Below are 22,045 nucleotides of genomic sequence, written 5' to 3'. Positions count from 1 at the left end.
ATACCAATCCACAGATTCCACACATACCAATCCACACATACCAATCCACAGATTCCACACATACCAATCCACACTTACCAATCCACAGATTCCACACATACCAATCCACAGATTCCACACATACCAATCCACAGATTCCACACATACCAATCCACATTTACCAATCCACAGATTCCACACATACCAATCCACAGATTCCACACATACCAATCCACAGATTCCACACTTACCAATCCACAGATTCCACACATACCAATCCACAGATTCCACACATACCAATACACAGATTCCACACATACCAATCCACACATACCAATCCACACATACCAATCCACCCTCACTAAATGATTTCCTACCTTTCCTCTTTTCTTCTTACAGCAGTCAGCTCCTTTTCTTCCTCTTCGCTCCTCTTCTTCTGTCTTCTTCCGGTTCAGAGGGCACGGACTGCGGTGGGCGCGGCTTCACTGTTGCTTCAGAAGCAGTTGCCGCGCGGATCGCGAGGGAGCGGTATCGGAGGTCTTTAACAGACCTCCGGCTCCCTTGAGTGATTTTAAGCCGGTTCCCTTGAACGGGCTTAAAATCAGTCAAGGGAGCCAGAGGTCTGTTAAAGACCTCCGATACCGCTCCCTCGCGAGCCTTCTCCTCCAGCGGCGGACATCACTGTCCCTCTCTGGAGGGGTGCCGGGTGCCGGCAAGTTGGCACCCCCCTGATGAGCGCCACTCGGTGCGGACCGCCCCCCCCGCCCCCCGCTAGGTACGCTACTGTTCTGTATACCTGCAAAAGTAATTAACCTTTCTTAACCATTTCAGAATCAATGTTCAAACAATACGGGTATAATTGATCATAGAAACTTTGTCAAATATTCCATTATCATTTCGTTCCCCTAAAAAAGTTACCTGATTATTAGAAGCTCAGGTTTAAATAACATCCTATTATAATGGCCATAATATTGTCGCTTGTATTACGTGTCCTATAGTTGTGTTTATCATCACTGGGAATGTTTCCTAATATGCGACACATTCAAATTGGTGATTACGTTCTTTGCTTAACTGTATGATCACATGTAATCTAGTGTAATAGAATAGTAAAGTAGACACTTTACTGCTTCCGTGAATAGGCAGTATGATTCTAACTACACTCAGCAAAGTGATGCTAAGCAGAGATTTAAAACACTTCTTTTGGGTTAAGAATTCAAGGCCGGTGTAGTTCCATCAAAACTTCTGTATGATTGCTATTCCCATCAGCGGCTTTTCTAATATGTCTAGAGTTTCCAACTGAAAACTGATGAAAATGCGAGATTATAAATATTTTGTCCCATAAAGTTTTTTTTTGTATAAAGGAGAAGAAGGTGTTTCACCTAATGTAAGACCTGTCTCCATTAAGATACTTTTTTTGGATGAAAAGACATTCATAATATTGAAATGAAAAGCACTAATAAAAATATAAACTAGTAACAATGGATTTATACAGCTTTGCAAATGAGATGGCTTATTGTGTTGTTCTAAAGATGCAAGCCTTCATTGTTCTTTATGCAATCAACAATATTTGTATTTAACAAATTTCCTTCAGTTTCTACTGTAAGCATTGTTACATACCTCTGATATGTTTAATTAGCTGTCGTTCATTTTGTATTTTTGTCAAGGGTGAACCTGGCATGATGGGACCTATGGGGCCAATGGTAAGTGACTGTACGGGTGGCTACTAATAATGCGAAGCAGAACTGCAGAACAAGAATGTAATTTAAAATAATGTGCACAAAGAAATGGTATTTGCATCACATAGTGAACTGCAAATCTGTTGTAGATAGACACTTTAAGTGTCTAACCTCTTTCAGACTTCATTCTGTTTGTTTTATTTTTTTCCCAGGGAGCAAAAGGACAACAAGGAGATAAAGGAGAATTTGGTTTTCCAGGCCGGCCAGTATGTTTTCCATTGCATGTATTTGTCTATGCATACATACAGAAATGCGTTGTATATAACATGCTCGTGTTTTTATGGCTGACACGTCTATGCTGTGTAAATGGACTTTGTCGACATAACTAGGGCCATATAGTTTGAAACTTAACTAAGGTATAAATCTCAGCAATCTGCCTGCATTTCCTTGACACATGATTTTAGTCATATTTATGTTGTGTATCAGCATTCTAGGCATAATGCCACCTACTAAGTCTGGAGGCATTCTTTTAGGGAAAACATTGCAACAGGAAACACAGTTGGCAATTCAACAGCCTGCCTCATAGAATGAATTGTACATTCTATGCTACACTGAAACCATAGACAACCCTGGATACATTTCACACCATCAAATCATTTGTCTAACCTCCACTAGACCTGACTAAACTAAGTGTAGACAAAGAACCAATTAAACACATCTGATCTTATTGGTAGTTACGCGGTTTCGCCATTCTCACAGCCAGGACTGGAATAGAGGAGCACAAAGAGCTATTGCTCCAGGGTCCTGGCATTCTAACTGGTCCCTGCCTCTCACCTGTCCCATGAAGCAGGGATGATTGGGTCCCACAACATGGGGCAATCATCCTCCATCACTGATACTGCATGCCCAGAGATGACATTGCTTCTCGGGGTGTAGTGTCAGTGAGGGAGCTACAGGCCATACAGATGGCACAGAAACGGAGGGTGTGGTAAGTGTGGATGTGGGTCAAGTCCAACGGGTTACTAGCCACGTATGTAGTTCATAATGAAATAAATATGACTCTGGCATACATATATCCTAAACCATAAACACCACACAGGTCCCAGAATAATAGGCTCCATTCTGTCTGATAACATAACATGAACTAAGTTGATCAAAAGTGAAAAATTAGCTCAGTAGTAGTGAAGATGAATTGGAATTAAGTTCTTATATCTGTAAAGTACTTGACGGTGCCTAGGATCTCTCTGCAATAGACAGAACTGAGAAGATCACATTGCCCTATGAGTGTTAGATATTGGAAAATTGAGGACAGAAAATCCATGTCACGGTGTTTCAGTCTAGCACTGATACAGTAGAATGCTGGAGATTGTGACTGCCTAAAGCTAGACTGCGTGAGATGCATGCTGTATTAACACAAAACAGGAGCTATATTGTTTTAAACGTAAATTGATTGCAACACCAATTAAAAATCTATGGGCAATGCTACACAGTTTAAAGTGCCCAATAAAAAAAGAATACATCAGATGACTGGTGTTAGAAGTAAGTATTAGTTTTTATCACAACTTCCTAGTGCAGCATTTTATATTTAACAATGAAATCACTATGAACGTTTTTTTTTACTATTATGCATATGTTCCAGTTAAAGTCTGTTAAAATACAATGATATCAAATTAGCGTTGAATATCCACATATAAATACTACCTAATTCGCATAAAGCAGGATAAAGTGTAGAAATATTGTTCTCTAGGGGAACACTTTTCCTTTTTTGATTTGTGATTTTATTTACATCCATTTTTGATATTAAAAATAAATTAACTTGTGTCCCTCTCTAGGGGATCCATCCTACATTGTGCACATCAGTTCATTGCATTAGTAGTGCTTACTAGCATATCTGAACATTCTCTGGGTTTGATCAAGAGTCTCCTGGTGATACGCTCCTCTGCCAGGTCACTTTCCTTTTTTCCAGGCGGTGTACTATAAGTGCTCTACTTTCAGGACACTTAAGGCAGCCTGAGGATAGCCTTGCCTCGTGTGGCTTTGCCCCAGGCAAAGACACAGACCCAGAAGAGAGTGTGCCCTGTGTGGCGCAACCTGGGACGCAAACCAGCCATGCTTACTAGTACTTTTTGCTAATAAAAACAAATCACTTCAATTACAGGGTCGTCCCGGGTTGAATGGTGTAAGAGGACAGAAAGGAGAATCTGGAACATCTTTAGTTGTAAGTAAATATACACATGTAGTCTTCTTTATAAGAATATGATATGAATTGGGAATTATCAAAACCTGAATTACTGGACATTATATTTGTAGATTATTTTGTTAATTATTATTTTGTTAATTATTATTTTGTTAATTAAGTTAGTGTATTTGTGGATTCAGAATAAGATGGTGGTGGATTTTGACCTTCCTATTAACTGCACAGTCATATTTTTTTTATAGAATCACATTATACAACACTGTACTCGTTGGGTGTACATAAAGCAAAGTTAAATCTTAGAATTTTAACTCTTCAGTGTAAGTATTCATAACCCAGAGCCAACTTAGTCCCATATTGAACCGGAAATCTTCTGGCGTTGGCCCTTCATAGAGCACGATAGTAGTTGGCATGATTTCATCTGAGCCCAAGTTTCATAATACCCACTGTTTAGTCAACAAACCCTCTGTAGCTACAATAGATGCTACGGTAGTTTAAAACAGATTGGACTGGCAATAAAAAGTATTCTTACCGATATTCCTGAATACATTTTGAAATACATATTGTATGAATTTTAGGGTCCTCGAGGACTACCAGGGCCACCTGGACCTCCCGGTCCACCAGTACCTGTTTTCAACATAAAAGGAGTAAGTACATACTATGGAAATACTGAGGGGTTGAGTGATTCATGCTGGTTGCCGTATAATACAAGTATTTCTTTCTGAATTCCGAATAGAATGTATATCCAGTCCCTCCCAGACCTTACTGCAAAATGCCTGTAAGTTCCACAGCAGACTTTGTCATTTACGGTTATGTAATGCGGATACTAAACACCCATTGCAATGGGCAAAGCATGCTTAAACCTATATACTTCAGAATGCATTTTACTCAAACTAACTTGCATGGTTTGTACATTTTATCTTATCATGGAACGCTTATAATAAATGATATGGAGTTTCCAGGGGGCTAACTACACCACTGTTCAAAAGTCTGGGGTCACTTAGCTGTTTTCATGGAAAGCAAGGACATTTGTAGCTGTTGCAACATAATTCCAAAGGGGTTTTCTAATCATCAACTAGATATTCCTTTAATCAGTCGTTCCCAGTCATTTACAGCATTAACGTCTACACTGTATTTCTGATCCATTTGATGTTATTTTAATGGACAGACTTTTCTTTTTCTTTCAAAAACAAGTGACTCCAAACTTTTGAACGGAAGCGTATATTTGTTATTTTTGGTTAACAATAAAAGTTCTATGGTCTTTCCTTGATATGTTAAAGCATGTTTACTTTAAAGGAATATTCGATTAAGAGTGTTGTGCTTGAACATCAAACTTTTGAAAACTCTTTTTCACAGACTATCTGGAGCAATGTTTATCTGAATGGATAAATATGTCACACTACATGCTGATATTTACAAATTTAAAATATATTTATCTTTGTGTTGCAAATGGACAAGTGTGATAAGAATCTATATTACATCACTTTGTCAGTACAATAATATGCATTATTTAAACTTATGATTTAAATAGAACACTAACCTTTGATAAAACATTTTTTGACAAACATAAGGTTTTTGATTGTATGATTGTGATTGTCTTCAACAGGCAGATGCAACTAATGGCGCATCGGACATGTGTGGTATGTGTTTATAATATACATTAAACACAGTGTTGTAGAATATTGCAGAATAAACACAGGATAAGGCAGTGGAAAACAGGGATCTCCAATTGTGATAAACGAGGCAGCGGTGGCAACGACTGATGAGTCGCAGTACATTGCAAACTAGAAGCTATAAGCTGGGTAAAGTAAGAAGTTAGTAGTAGTGCAGATCAGAGGGAATAAAAAGGCAGAGAGGGAATAAAAAGGCAGGCGGACAGTGAAGATAGTTATGCAAATCGGAGAGAAGAAAAAGTAGGTTGGGCTGGGCAGAGAGAGTACAATGTGTTGAAATTGAGTAGAATCAGAAGAAACGGGAGACAACAACATCGCTATCTTCATATTGTCACCATGAAATCATGTATTTGTTTACATCACGCTGACCTATAGAAGTCTTTCTAGAATCATTTCTATGGATTGTCCTTCTGCTATTGGTTCTGGGCAGACTAGATGGGCCGATTGGTTCTTATCTGCCGTCATTTTCTATAAAGAAGCTGTTAAAAGCTTTGCATTGTATGAACAGGCCTGGGGCAAGTAACTGACTTCAGGTATTATCTGTGTTCAAACAAAACCAAGCTAGCCTGAGGACCTTCTAAATCTTTAATAAATTAAAGATGCTACCAATGTTGCTTATTTATCAGTGCTGGTGATGAAATGATCGCGTGTCCAGATATAACTCTGTGAATCATAGCATGGAACCAAGACCCTTTCGATTATTTCTTATTTACCGTGTCTTGTGAGACTAATATACCCTCTACCATCATTTAAAACTAAAAACACAGTGCAATTAGATAACCAATCTTTTGCATACCAAAAGTACTTTAAGTAATTATCTTTGTTATGTTTTCTTTCAGGTCGAAAGGGAGAGAAGGGTTCTTTTGGGGTACCTGGGTTCAAAGGGGAAAAGGGAGATTTAGGACCACCGGGACCTCCAGGCATGTATTATTTTGCGACAATGTCAAAATGTATTTACATTTCAGAATTGCCCACATTGTTTTAAAAATTACAATCAAAATTGGCTAGTGTTATAACTAAATCGGCCGGCTGGGTAAAGCATAAAACTGGCCATGGTGTCTCCAAAAGAGAATATGGACAGTGTGCCACTATCAAGTGTATATCATAGGTTACTACATGGTTACTACTCGAGTTTTGGTCGACACCTCATAAAATAGTGCTTATGCCCTGTAATAATAATGCCCTGGTACACCTTCAACTTGTTTTTATTACGACTGTTGGAACCTGGCACAGGGTGTTGCCAATCACTCCCCAGGTAATTCCAGATTTTGGACTGGATAATAACAATGATGGTAACTATTCTGCAAAACCAGCTGAAATAGAAATGAAGAATAAGGATGCAAAATTTTATTACATGTTGCTCATTCTTTGTTTTGTGTTATATCATTGGCATATGCGGTCATCATGGTAACAGAAAAATCATTTTCACATTGTATCATTTTTTTTTTTTTTGCTGAATGAAGAGCAGGCTATATTAGAGGTGTTATAACTAAAAAGCAAAATTCCCGTAAAGGTCGTCAAACTGTGCTGCTTAAAGGCTTCTAGATTTCTTCATGAAATTAGATTCAGATTTTGTTCATACAATTAAAAGGCTGATGATCTTGCCATCCTGCATGACATTTACTTAGACTATTGGAAATATAAGTACATTTTAAGTACTATGGCTTGTTTTCAAAACATGGTATGCAAACTATTTGTGAGCACAGGATTATGCAGAATGCCAGTAACACAAATACTTATTTCAAAGCCAAACCATTCTGCTTTATTTCATCGTAACACAAAATATCTAAAATACAGAATACGTTTAAAGACTAAATTAACGATTCTCAAGGCAACAACAAATGACCACGTACGTGACTTTTATTGGATATTCACCATTTCATACCAGAACGGTATCCCATTCAATAAAGTATTGTGTGTCCTTATGCCTCATATACTCCCAAACATCATCTTATCAAAATATGTAAATGAGAGATCTCATCCATCTTCAACGTTTCTACATTTGTTCTTCTGCTTTATTTTCATGGTAGCTTGCAGTAGCGAAAACACAGGATCCTCTCAATCATAAACATATGGAAGCAGTCAACGATTCAAGTTTTCCATGCTTTAATAACTGGATTTGAGTTGCAATATGGGCCAGAATTAGTTTTATTTCATATACATTTATAGGATCTCTGATTCTGAGAATTGTTATAAGCCCATCTCTAGTTTCCATGCATAAAAATGATTGCGTTTGGATCTCTGAATATGGAAGAAATGGTAAATGTCACACAGTAAGCCTCACCTGGGCCTAGAGATGATTGCTAATGCAGCAGTCATTTCATTAGTAAGTCCACTGGTGAAGGATTTTCTATGTTAACTATTATAGTATTATGTGTTAGGAAATACAATTCTAGGTAAGGTAATAATATGCTGGATTTATTACAGGTTATCCCATGGCTAACCATTTCCTGAATCATTACCTGACCGGCATTAAGGTAACTTTTGCGTAACTTGTGTTAATCTCGCTGTCATGGTGTTTAGCTGAGTTATTGAATATCATCTCCTTTGTTTATAGTTTTTAGCTCTATAATAGGCCTTAATATGACTAAATATACTTTCTGTCACCCTGTTAAATCTGTCAAAGTAACCCAGGCTTCTAGCACATAGAAATATGTTCATAGTGGTTATTTATTTCTTAGGGTGAAAAGGGAGAAAAGGGTGAATCCAGTAATGGACTTTTCATCCAAGCTCCTCCAGGGCCTCCTGGAAGACCAGGAGAGATGGTAAGTATGCATTGCCAAAACAATAATAAATGTTCTTTATTGGACATATCACATTTTACATTGCATCCCCTGATTTATTGGAAAAGAAATTTGTTTCTGCTTGACCAATGCGTGAGATAATGTCTCTTAAACTATTTAGGAATTAATAAAAAATATTGTTTGCATACTGATTTACAATTATTTGATATAATTTCACATATTTATTATATTTTCTAATTATTTCCATTCTCATTTTTCTAACAATGTGAGTGCATATATAAAAAGAAATTCTTCTTAGCCCTGAGCTAACTTGAGCTTGCAGATTGAATGGGCACATTGAAGAAAGATGCCAAAGTGGGTTTTTTGTAGTCAACTCACAAATAACTCTGCTTGATAATGCGGTTTAATTATGTCTTTGGATCCCAGGTATTGATGCATTAATCTTAATCATACTTTACACGTAGAGGGTGTCATTTTAGGTGGTCATATTATGTTTAGGACCCAGCCTTGTTAGGTAACAAACCACACTCTGCATATTGCCTTATGGGAGAGTTTATGAAGTCTGTTTGAACCATCTCAGACAAAAAGCATATTATCAAAAGCATATTAAATCTGCTCTTAAAACATCTATGTATCACTATAAATATAATGCTGTTATTCTATTTAAACTGGAATGGCTGCTCTTAATATAGTAGTACAGTGTAGTTTTGTTTTAGACAGTAGTACTAAACACTTTTAATTGCTTTAGCCGGTGGCTAGATATTCTGTTTGTAATGTTTTCCTGATATCTGAATGCATAAATCATTAGTTCATCATTTTATTTTTATAGGGGCAAAAAGGAGAATCTATTGTTGGACCCAGAGGGCCACCTGGTGTTCCAGGGCTTCCTGGACCTCCTGGATATGGTATAATTGGCCCTCCTGGACCACCTGGCCCACCTGGTCCACCCGGACCCCATGCTATATTTGGTTCAGGTTAGTTATTTGCAACCCTATATCTTTGTGTGAACAGATAGTTAACTTTTTACGTATCAAAGATTTAATCCAACATAAATTTTACAAAAAATGGCAAGCATAGATATGTATGTACCTGTTGTAGGTTAAAAACTGTCATGCTTTATAGTTTATACTAGCACTATAAACAATAACGGTATATTGTTGTACCTCCCTTATCTTCAAGGTTAGAAATCTTGAAACCTTATGCTACTTAAATGTATGCATTCTAAAACATGTATTCAAGCATATAAAAATATTGTGCGCTATGCTTTATTTTGAACTATATGACAGAAGGCACCAAATGTGTATTCCCTTTAGTTGCCTCAAGGGTTTATTACCGATAATACTAGGTTTTCACAATCCTAATACCAGGTCCTAGTTTACATTCTATATTTTATTGGGCAGAGCTGAAGTATTGGTGACAACACGAAGTGATAAGGTCACAACCCATTTAGCATTTTGTTATTTCTGGATTTTCACAATGAATGGAGAAGATTGCAGATTCTCCAGAACTTCTCTGTAGTACCTAAATCTCTGGGGTCTCCTTCCATCTCTGGTTTATGTCCTCAATGGTGCCCACCTCCTCTTACAAGTTAATTAACTCACACATAGTCAACTCAATGGATCTGAAGTGATACCAACAAACTACTCAGCTCCGTTATACGGTCTTAGCTAAACTGACACAGAAGTGTTGTGATCACAGTAATAAACCTTTCGTCTACATGGGTAAATGCAGGGTAAACTTTAGTGAAATGATAGCAGGGGCAATGCCAGTCGAATTTTCCGCACAATATTCTCACATTATAATGAACTGCAGCAGTTTCTCAATAATTCATGTACATTAGCCATTTTGTAATATGCTGAAAGCAGCTTAGAAAGGGTTATATCTACATAAATATATAATCTTTGCTTTATGGTGCATTTCCCTTTTTCGTAAATGTTACAACATTGTGACAGAAAAACATTATTAAAGTTTTCAAAATGTTAAACAAAATCAATGCCAACAAAAACTTCAAGTCCTCTTTTGTTATAATTTCTAAGAGCATTAAGAATGAAGGAAACGTGCATGAATGGCCTATAGTCACCCACTTAAATTCAATTACAGGGATTATCAATTCAATGTATACACTCACAATGAACAAAATAGAAAGGGAGGCAGCCATGCGTTTTATCGGCTGCATTATGTATGTGTCTTTTCTACTCCATCACTCGGTACAAAATAATAGGGTATATTATCAGAGAAATGAAAATATTGATGATATATATATATATATAAGAAGAATTATCCTACCACGGAGAAAGGCAGCTACATTGCTGCAGCTTCTGCCTCACAAAATGGCCTTATTTTTTGGTTTTTGTAAAATGCATATTAAAGTGCTCTTGGCAATGTACTCTGGCCTAGGACATTTGTCCTTGTACATAAAATTAACTCAGTGATAGTTTTTGTAATGTGAAAATATGATTTTATGATGCTAGGTAACAAAGCCCTTAAATCTAAATACTTCCAGCAATTTGGGGTTAATTCACTGAAGCGGGAGGCACTGAGGTAAAATTAAATCTCCCTGATTATGCATTATAAAGGGCAAACCCAAATGAGCTTCTCTTTAAGATGTGCTGTGCTGGCCCTGCATAACGTATAGTTTGGTTGCTGTGTTTAACTATGCATTGTGCAAGGACTCCCCATCCTTTCTTGCAGGGAAGCTCACTGGTGTTGGTCCCTCGTAATGCATAGTGAAATCACAAATTTGAAACTAATATGCAAATTACTCCAGTGAATAATCCCCTTTTTTGAGATAGAAAATAGATATATGGCTATTTAAACTGTTATATTTATTGTAGTTGATGAAATGCACTTAGCAGTTCACATGGATTCATTCCCATAGTTGGTTTCCAAATCTAGAACTGTTTACAGATCTATTTATACCAATCTGCTAATTTATTTTTGTTATGTTATTCAAATAGTTCCTGTCCCAGGACCTCCAGGGCCACCCGGGCAACCAGGAATACCAGGATCCAGAAATTTGGTAAATTTTTTTTTTTTAAATCTGTGTGTTTTGGGTGATGGGCCTGCTTTGCCTACTTGGTTTGAAACTTTCTCTTTCTAGGGTTAGCACCCATATTGAATGAGTAACACCATCCACCGAGGGGTTCTTTTGATGAACTATGTGAATGTTTGTTAAATATACAGAGTGGATGTCTGCAGTTCTTGTTTAACCAGAGTAGTGATTTATTGAAGAACACCTCTTGTGTAACTCTGCCTTGGCTTCATGCGAGCTAACCCTGTAAGAGTAGTTACTGTACCTGGGAACATCCAGACTCCAGCTACCTGGAGCCCTCCCTTTTCTGGGTTAGATGGTCCCATTGATATTGATGGCTGGTCCCACTGAAAGCTGCCCATTTTTTGGTAAGCAGGGGGTGGACCGTGCCACAATGCTGCTCCCTCAACCTGGAGATTTTCTGTGGTGTCCCAGAGATCCCAGGTATGGTAGTTATTGAGGTGGGAAGTTTCTCAGGCAGTCCACTTTATACAGCACCCCAAGAACGTTCTTGAACACTTTGCAGTCCTTGGCTGAACCTAGTGGGCAAGCTGACAATCCTGACTATATCCTATGTCCTATGCTACTTAACAAACAGTAACAAAGGGTTGCACAGACATTCCAAGGTATTAGGATCTCGTACACACTCAAAAGATGCAAATACAGTCATTAATACAAACTACCAGTAGTTTTGTAAAAATTCAACAGTAGTAGAAAGTGTTTCATTCTCAATTTTAGCCAAATGAACTGTGAGATGAAAGTAAAAATAAAATATACTAAGCACATGATCATCTTATTGGGTATGAAGGCAACTGAACTAAGCCAAAATTAATGATGCAACAATCAGGGGAAAGGAAAAAAGTACTGAAAGGGTAAGATCATATTCCTATACTGTTAGATTTCTTATGTTTACGGTCTGTCCATTGTGTCTCATTTTAGGCAACAGCAACCAAAAATATTGATGACATGCTGCAAAAGACTCACCTGGTACCAGAAGGCACATTGATCTACTTGAGTGAAAGCAGCGAGGTGTATGTGCGCGTTCGAGGCGGATGGAGGAAAGTTCAGGTGTTGTATAAGTCTCCAAACATTTTCTTAAAACATTACTGTGCTGGCTTTAGCATGCAGAATTCTTCATTAGTTTATGTTTGTCCTTTTAGCTTGGCGACCTGATTTCCCTTCCTGCTGACAGCCCCCCTCCACCTGCCATTTCAGGCCACGTAAGTTTTTTTGTTTGTAAAAAATTAGCCAATTCTGTTTTAATCTACCAGTAGAAATTATTATTGGTTAGCATTGACCTTTTTGATCTAAGCAAAGCAACTAATACAAAAAATGAGAGCTCATGGCTGCAAAATTACATCATGTTGAGTTTTTCAAGTGGGAAAGTTTTAGCAAAATGTTAATCACATTTAATTCTTATGTAAGAAGACCACTCAGGATTTACCTGTCTTTTATACTGTCACAAAGCAAGAGGGAAATATGCCTCATTGAAATGAAAGCTCTGATTCCTGAGAACATTCTTATAATTCAACTAAGTACACATGAAATAATCTCTTTGTAATTATAGGGAAATCAGCCATTGCCTGCCTTGTCTCCTGGCATAAATACAGACTATGGAACAGCAAACGTGAGTAAAACAAAGTTTTGCTTTGCCTCCTACAAATGCAAACTAATAGCTCTCATTATTGCCTAGCTTAGCTAGACTCATATGGGATACATTGATGAAATATTTTAGACCACTAAATAGTTCTAAACACTTAACCTGTTTGTGTCTGCAAAGTCTAATGTTCAGGGCAAAACATTCACAAAGCATATAAACAGGGCCGGCCCGACAATGGAGCCGAGTGGGGCAACCAGTCCAGGCGGCACTTTTGAAGGGGCGGCCCTTTGCTGCCCCAAGCCCTTTTTTTTTTTTTTTTTTAAAGCCAAAGAGAGAGAAAGGGGCGCCGAGTGGTTTTCGCTTACCAAGCTGGCAGTACCCGCTCGGCGCCCCTCTCAATCTCCTCTGCGGCGAGTCTCCCTGTTCGGTCTCGGTGCCGGCTTGTAATGCTGAGTGCCTCATTTCCACTAAAAGGTAAGTACGGGGGGGGGAGAGGAAGGGTAGATAATGGAGGGGGCGGCGGCATTTTGTCTTGGGCCGGCCCTTCACATAAACCATGAAAAACCTTTACTCACAATTTGTCATTGATACCTGCTTACTGATATTCGAACCACTCACAACCTAGCGGACCATTTACTTGCAAGCCTGCGAGGCACAGCTTGTATCACACATTTAAATAAATGTGTTTTGCAGCTCAGATATGTCAGACATCGATGTTTTATGTTCCTGTGAACGGTACATTGAATGCTGGAAATAAATCTATTACAAGCATCTGAATATCAGTCCTTGCACAGATCTAAAATAGAGGAAAATGAGATAAAATAAAAACACACTTCTATGCATATACACCTATACATATTACACACACACACAGATTAGTAATGCACAACCACCCTACTATACTTTTTTGCCACTAGAGATAGTTTGCATGCTGGGTTCTGATTACACAGTTAGAGGCACTTTTGGCTCCAACATTTTTAGATTTATTTTTTACCGTTCTTCACACACATTCAAGCTATTTTCTTTATCTATAATGTAATAAAGTTAGCTGTAATATCGCTATTCAATTACTTGTGATGGATTTATTTCCATCTTTAAACTACTGTTTTTTCTGAAACTAAGCATTGAAGAATATTTCTTTAAAGGGCCACGCCAACCATCATATGCACTTTAATATCAGCCTAGTCCCTTTATATTTTTGCATGGTCCATTTTAGCTGTAGACGTTTTTCTACTATGTGCGTATTGATGATTACAAGCAGAATTTTCTAGTTTTTAAAAAAAAATTATTATTATTCCGTGGACCGTGTCCTTTCTTTTATCATTACATTGGCGTACAATTAAGCATTGCAAATAGAAACTAATGTGTAGTTAATGAAAATCCTGATTTTGGTATTAAAAACTGCACAAAGGTGATGTAAGGCCTGAAAGGATGTAGGATGCGAAGACTGCAACCTGTGAATCCCAGACTAGATCGTAAGCCCTCTTTATTTCTCTTTGTAGCTTCACCTCGTGGCTTTGAACGCGCCGTTCTCCGGTAACGTGCGGGCTGATTTACAATGCTTCCAGCAGGCTCGTGCTGTCGGCCTAACGTCCACCTACAGAGCCTTTTTGTCTTCTCATCTGCAAGATCTCCACAGTGTTGTGAGAAAAGCTGATAGATTCAATCTCCCTATTGTGAACTTGAAGGTAACACAAAATTACAGCATTGCTGACATCCTATATCAGTAAACACATACAGTAGGTGAAATATAATCATAAAACGTGGAATGCAGAAAATCTACATCTTAAGAATGATATGTTTTTTGGATACAATGTTAACCCATCATCTCTCCATCAAATGGGCCAAAAACGCTTCATCGTAAAGAAAAGAAGGGTTTTGTTTTGTTTTACTTCTGTCTCATAATCGCGAACCTTTATTGAGATATTTTGACTATTTAATCAAGAGGATGCAAGAGTGCCAGTGGCCCGAAAAGTGTCAATAATTGTCTATCTGTAAGAAGCCAATATTTTCCCAGACATAATTCCAAATTTGTCGATTAACACGCGGTGTGTAATTTCCACTGCTTCGGACAGCAGTTGTCTTATTTAGTTTCATATGAATTCTGTAGGATATTTTGTGTTGTGCATGTACATTTAGTATTGTGCATAGTAGAGAATCGCAAGAATACCTCGTTCGGTTAATTATATTATCTTTTTTTGCACGATGACCTGCTGCCAATTTGAGCCATGTTTTGTTCAATATCGAAGCCCAGGTCAGCAAGGTTTAAATACACAATAAATCATCAAAAAGACACTGCACATTAAAACCAGGTTGTATATTGACAGCGTAATAAAGGTCAAATAATCAGTATGTAAAGGAAATAACATACAAGAAGTTATATTATTAAATTCTCAAATGGAGGGCAAAGACCCTGATTTAGGTGTAAAGGGCACTGTCAGTTGTTTCATTCCTAGTTTTACGGTTTTATTTTATCAGGGTGAAATACTTTTTGACAACTGGGAGTCCATATTTTCTGGTAATGGAGGACAGTTCAATGCGCGGATACCGATATATTCATTTGATGGCAGAAATGTTATGACAGACCCTACCTGGTAAGTTAGAATTCCTTCTTTTCCCCCCCAGTGTTTCCAGATTAGTGAATCATCCCACTTGGTTTTCGGGCATGCCCTTACAAGATGTGCTGGCAGAGTGACTTGTGGCCTATAAACACAGAAGCATGAAGGGGGGATTGATCTGTGCTATTACTGATGGTATACTGTAGCACTTGAGGAAAGGTTGTCATATTCTACTGCTATGTATGGTTCAGCTCAGCAGAGGCCTCTAGGGAGCTCAGCATATTGATCTGTGGTGACAATAGCGATGGAGATGGAGATCCATGGTTCCTTGCTAGATTACTACCACAAGGTGATCTGGCAGTGGAGATGCTCAAAATATATTAAAAATGTTTTAAGGAACTAAAAGAAAAAAAGCAACGGTTTAGTCTAAATTGATAGTAGGAAACAAGGGACTGATGGGATGATAGATGCGTTATAGGCTCAATAGTAGTAGAAACTAAGATTAATAAAACTCAAAGGAGAAAGGGCAAAAGTGTTGAGAAACATGGATTAACGTTAGAGATGCCTTGAAAAGCAGCGAGCTGTAAGAAAGATTTAAATACAAAAGAGAGGGGTAGAGAGTGAGCTCAAGAGGTTGCGCCTTCACCATGTAAGTAAGTCACTGGGTTTCTCTCTGTGTTGTGTTTTGTACCCCATTTCGTAAAAGTTTAGAATAACATACCTGTGTCTAATTTAGATGCACAAAGTTTATAACTTTGTTTAAAAAAAACTTGTTATCCTCAGGCCTCAAAAAATAATCTGGCACGGATCAAGCTTGAACGGCATTCGATTGGTTCACAACTACTGCGAAGCCTGGAGGACGCCCGAGATGGCAGTCAGTGGTCAGGCATCGTCTCTGCGCAGCGGGAAGCTCCTAGACCAGAATTCATACAGTTGCTCTAACAAGTTTATAGTATTGTGCATTGAGAACAGTTACATAATTGACACAAGAAAATAATGAGTGGCTCAGCTTATCAAAAAAAGTTAAGAAACACTGAAATATGTAATGTATATATTGTACTTTTTTTGTTTTAACAGATTGCACGCTTTTATAGCCAAAGAAAACATACCTCATGCAATGTGTAAGGAATTGTGGTGGAACACTTATTCCAGGCTCTAACTTGGTGCTAAAGTCGAGGAGGGAGGTTGATTATGACTAGTCTGGCAATGTGTTAAAGATGGGCTAGATGCTAAACTTCAAAAAGCCCCGTACACTGCAATATATTTTTCTAAATATCAAAGCTTATTTTTGAGGGTAACGTTTTCTTCTATTAACTCAAGTGTTTGAATGTAAGTTATTTTAACACGTCCATTGACCGTTTAAGTGCAAGCGGTGTACACAGATAACCTTTCCTGGCATTTTATGATTAAAAAGTATAATTATTTTCATCTCTAAGTAGCTTATTTATATATAACCCCCCCCTAAGGGGTATAATGTCTCTCTACCCCCATTTTTTTTTTTTTTTTGAAAGCCTATGGTTTATTTTCGTTCTGAGAAAGCTAAGTGTATAATAAACTAAAAACTACTTGGACTTCTGGTGCGTCACCAGTATACATCCCTAAATTAAAAAAAAATTAAAAATAAATAAATACTTCCACTCTGAGGAATCTTCTAAAAACATTAATATATCACAGTATTACAGTATACATGTATATAGAAAGTATTGCCATGACAGCTTTTATACATCACTAGTTATTTTGAATGCCTTTTTTATACTGCAAGAACCCTTACAGTTATCAGGTTAGATAAATCACTAATTTATAAAGTATTAGATGAGTTTTTCTTGTAGACCAAGAATGCTATTACTTCTCACATTCCACTCAACTAATACAGATAAATATGCTATTGTAACATTTTGTTGGGAACCATTCCTGATGTAAAATGGAACCTCCTGCTGCAATTGAAATAAAACATGCCTATATGTTTTTCTAATCTGTTTTATGTTTTTTTAAGTGGATCTTGATGCTTCTATATCTTTAATAAGGATTTTAGTCTCACTAATGACACGTTTTCTCTTATATTCATAAAGGTTATCTATCCAAATTCAGAATACGGGTTTACAGGTGTGAATTAGGTTTATATAGTGTAGGGCCTTTCAAATCTTCGGTTCAATTCATATTGCATCCTCTTTGATTAGGCCGTTTCGAAGTTTTTCAGCCTGCCAAGGTAGACCAGCCACCTGTGCTGATGAAGTGGTGACCTGCGCCTCATCAGCAGAACAGAGGACACAACGCAGTTTTAAAGAGTTGCCGGCAGTGGGATACGTAGGGTTGTTTTTTCACAAGCTTTGGGTTTTCGGGGCGGGGGGCAGTATGGAACAGGAGTAAATGGAGAAGTTGTGTTGATTGACTGGTAGAGAATGTAAGATTTGCAGGGCCCCAATATATTGTTTTCATTCAAGATCCTTAAGAGGATATATGGTTTTCCATTATCATCATACATGATTTCCCTACTTATGCGTCTATGAACAGGTTTGGAGTCTAATGTAACTTTCTGATCGCTTTTAGCTACTAACTGGGGTGACGTAGAACTTTAAAACATTTTACCGATTGTGATTGTTAAGGGCAAATAAGTACTGCATTGTGCATTAGGCACAGTACAATAACTACGCACTGTACATGAAATCTGACCAAGGCTAAAGAATGTGGGTGATACAATGTTTCACTGACTTTACTGTGCATAATGAAGGGCCATCATCTTTAACGTTAAACTTATTGGTTTAATAAGTTAAGAAAATGTGTGAGGTAGGGAAAGTTAAGCGTTTAATTTCCCTGGTCATAGCTGGACAAATACCAGGAACCTAGAGAAACTCCACCAACAGCTTCAAGACAATAAAGACCAACACTCAAATGCACAAAACATCATTATGTTCCATGAAAAATATTTCCATTGCTTTATTTAATCTACATTGCTATGTTAGTACTTGACATCCGCATAGCTACATCATAGTTACAACATATTGAGGTGATTGCTCTACAAATGCATACATATTTCAGAAAGAAACACAGTTTAGTAAAAGCATATTTTAAAAGTAACTAAATATACAAGATTTTGAAATGTGTAAATGTGGTTCTGATTATTCAAATCTCACACTGCTGTATTAAAAGGCTGCACAAATTGTATGAAAGAATCCAATATCCCAAACAGGTTTTTATGATATACAGTGTAATGTATACACAAGCCAATGCAATTCTATTCGAGTCCTATAACCAATCAATGCATTTATTTATATACACGAGGTAAACACACCTTGGTGTTTTTCAGAATCTACAACACAAATATTTTCTGATGTTTCCAGAATTGATGGCTTTTAGAGGTCGTGTTTCTTTAAAACAATTTACAAAAACTGAGGTCACCAAATGTTGAAAAGATATGTTATGGCACAACGGCACAGGGTTTACCTGCCATCATAATATATATATATAAAAAAAAAAAAAGGAATGAATTTCATGGCACTGTAAAGCAATATATATATAAAGCTACAACCAGTTTTATTTCCTGCAACTTGAATATAGTACCAGGATCACGAATTAAGAAATACGTATAAAATATAGTCAAAATGTCCTGAATTCGAAGATGTATTACCAAAGCTGGAATGATAAAATCGTATTTACAAAGTTTAAAAATATACATGCGTTGTATTTTCTAGTTTAAAATACTGATGCAGAATTACATTTTAGGGTGTATGCAGCATTAATGAACAGCTTTCAAGTTGATTTAAATGCTGTAGGACTTTTCTTTTTAAAGAATTGTTTAAAAATAAATTGCTTTTTTATGAAAGTTCTTGGAGAGACCCAGATTGCATTCAAAAGTTATTAAGCTTGACTTTTTATAGGCCCAAGATGCTCTAACACTGTTCCACCATTCATTTTATAGATGGAAAAACCAAGGGTGTATCAATGGGAAAAAACAGTTCATTGGCAGACAGTGCCTTTTCTACAAATTGTAAATCATGAGCTATGATAAAAGGTGAAATTGTTAAAAAGAGCAAAATTACATAAGTTTAAAAATGTATTTCAATATATAAGCAACATATGCCTCAAGGGCATGTATTGCCAGAACATATCAGCAAAACAAATTCATTCTAAGATAAGGGGTTCTATTCACTTAAGGGAGCTTTATGGTTTAAAATCCTTGACTATATATATAATGAAGATCCTCTCCTAATTAGCTGCCCCTGTATAATGAATAGTTTAATGAGCTTTAGCCATAGACTATCCATTAAATCATGCAGCACACAAGCCCCCTTCAGCACTTCTAGCTTGAGGAAGTTGTCAGTGTTGGCCCCTTATAATGAACAATGAAGGGAAATGAAACCACAATGCTCCCTTTAGTGAATAGACATGGTCCCTAACCATCTACAATGTAGTCAATATTTTGAATTTCATTTATACACTGGGCAGTGAGGTTGCACATTTATAACAGCATACATAAAACATGCATCTCAAATAATCAGCAGTTGTGAGGTATTGAGAAACTGCATTATTTTAAAAACAGCATTAATGCCTCATCTGCCCACTTCCAACTTACACGGCCATTTAATTGTACCAAGTGGCGCAAGATCTGATAACTTTCCTGATTGAGGGGAGCATGTAGTTCCTGTAAATTAACACGCGCCTTTTCCTGCATGATTTCTAAGCTGATGAATGAGGTACATTCATGGTTGAACAATCGCCCAACTTTCATTGTTTAAATTAGTACAAGGAACCGTGTTCATACGAGCTGATCACTGTAAAGTATACTCTACTAAAGCCACATCAAAGGGCCATTAACGGCCCTTAATAGATAAATCTGGGAGCCAACTTGATTTTGTTATGGGAGGGATGTAGTCATCAAGTTAAGCACAAAGGTAGCACAAAAGGCATCTATTCTAACCTTTAGGAATATATAATCTCACAATATTGGAGGATGGGTTAAGATGTTTTCAAGATAGCTGTGAGGAGCAACATCTGCCTGTTTTAGTTGTGAAGGTAGCTAATCCACTGAGTTAAACACTCTGGAACACAGCCTCCCACATCAGTGTCATACTAACTCACTGACAGAGAATGGTGGGCTGACTATTATCCCTTTGAAGTTTATTTAAATACTGTTACCTTGTAAATCTCAAGGGCTTAAATGTCAGATTTACTAATATTTTCATGCATTGCTGTTAAATGGTACCAACTCTATACAACTTCTACTGCTTCGTAATGGAGCATTAAAGGTCTGTAGGCAACCTAAAAAGGCATAGGAGTAATTTAAAATTTAATCATAAAAAACACCAAACTGATTGATTAGGAAATTAAAATAGAAGGCTGCAGGCGTGCCATAATATTTATTGGTCCTCCCACTATATACACAAATGCAAAGCAATTACATTCTTTAAAAGTCTAAATTTCAAAAGCACACACATATAAATAATAAAATACATACACAAATGTTCAAGAATAAAAACATAGAATACCTTTGTAATAAGAAGAATGTTCAATTACATAAACAATTTCTTAAGTCATAGAAAATAACACTGCTTTGTCGTCAAGAGAAGTGAAGTGTAACAACTGGGACTATTGGTTTCCTTGAGTAATTTCAACACTATCCCAGAGACCAACAGGTAGCTTGTCAGATGCGGATCTAAAACCCCCATGAGACATCTTATGACCGCCATGATCCAAGTCATCTAAGTACACACAGGTTTGGGTTCATGTAATTTTTATACTAAAAATGAAGAATTTTATATATTTTGCATGTTGGTTACACATTAGAAACATTTTGGTCTCTGATTCTGGAACACGTTTAGAGCTACATTTAGATAATCAACCACTTACTCTTAAACATAAAATAAGTGACACATTCTAGTTGACAAATGATGTTAAACATTTAATGGCTTATCTACTGGTTTATCCCCCACCCCAGGCCAAACCGATACGTGCAACATACTCCCTGCTCTCTCTAAATGATAAAGAAAGCGACGGACTACAGCTACCCACTATAAAAAAAAAATAAAAAAATGTAGGACTTTCTGAAATGATAATAGGAATAGGAATGATAGCAAGAGTACACAAAAAGCCTACTCGGCTGGATTAAATATTACCTGCAAGAATAACGACTGGAATATATGGGCTGCATATATTTGAAAGCAGATATACACTGTCATGTAGAGCGCCCCATAACGTATTAGACCATATGTTAGATTCATTTTAATTAAAATGAAAGTTGTTGATGTATCCAAGAGCAACCAATGGCTTTTTAGTCCCCTAAACAAGCTGTGTTTTCCTCAAAAACATGGCATGTTTAAGTTTGCCAGTGGCTCCGTGCCTCCTGGCAGACAGCAGAGCCAGTTGTGGTGCAGATATCCCAGGGCTTCTTTTTGGCACTATGGCACATCAGCCTGCTTAACCCCTTAATGACAAAGCCCGTACATGTACGGGCTCAAAATGCATTGTTTTCACACAGGGTTTAGGGACCGCCCTTTGTCCTTAAGGGGTTAATATGGTAATGTGCCATGGAATTTGAAAACCGCTAAGCCAAATGTATTTCAAGAGATTTCCGCACTCAAACAAAAGAAACATGA

At 37.3% G+C, this 22,045-nt stretch overlaps 1 protein-coding gene across 1 annotated transcript in view; it reads left to right on the top strand.

Annotated features, from left to right (window-relative positions):
* The window catches only part of LOC128497656 (collagen alpha-1(XV) chain-like), a 71,221-nt gene extending 54,735 nt beyond the window's left edge, over positions 1-16,486 (top strand). The window contains exons 26-42 of the mRNA XM_053467820.1: positions 1,644-1,679; positions 1,868-1,921; positions 3,814-3,873; positions 4,428-4,496; positions 4,586-4,627; positions 5,456-5,489; positions 6,362-6,442; positions 7,950-7,999; positions 8,204-8,287; positions 9,096-9,240; positions 11,224-11,285; positions 12,237-12,365; positions 12,458-12,517; positions 12,865-12,924; positions 14,400-14,585; positions 15,376-15,491; positions 16,239-16,486. Coding sequence (XP_053323795.1) covers positions 1,644-1,679; positions 1,868-1,921; positions 3,814-3,873; positions 4,428-4,496; positions 4,586-4,627; positions 5,456-5,489; positions 6,362-6,442; positions 7,950-7,999; positions 8,204-8,287; positions 9,096-9,240; positions 11,224-11,285; positions 12,237-12,365; positions 12,458-12,517; positions 12,865-12,924; positions 14,400-14,585; positions 15,376-15,491; positions 16,239-16,452 — 1,482 coding nt within the window. The 3' untranslated portion in view covers positions 16,453-16,486. The remainder of the gene's footprint in view (positions 1-1,643; positions 1,680-1,867; positions 1,922-3,813; positions 3,874-4,427; positions 4,497-4,585; positions 4,628-5,455; positions 5,490-6,361; positions 6,443-7,949; positions 8,000-8,203; positions 8,288-9,095; positions 9,241-11,223; positions 11,286-12,236; positions 12,366-12,457; positions 12,518-12,864; positions 12,925-14,399; positions 14,586-15,375; positions 15,492-16,238) is intronic.
* Positions 16,487-22,045: the final 5,559 nt, after the last annotated feature.

The sequence above is a fragment of the Spea bombifrons genome, chromosome 5 (assembly GCF_027358695.1).
Source record: "Spea bombifrons isolate aSpeBom1 chromosome 5, aSpeBom1.2.pri, whole genome shotgun sequence".
NCBI classification, from domain to species: domain Eukaryota; kingdom Metazoa; phylum Chordata; class Amphibia; order Anura; family Pelobatidae; genus Spea; species Spea bombifrons.
Note: the sequence above shows the minus strand (reverse complement) of the source record. Positions and strands in the feature narration are given on the sequence as shown.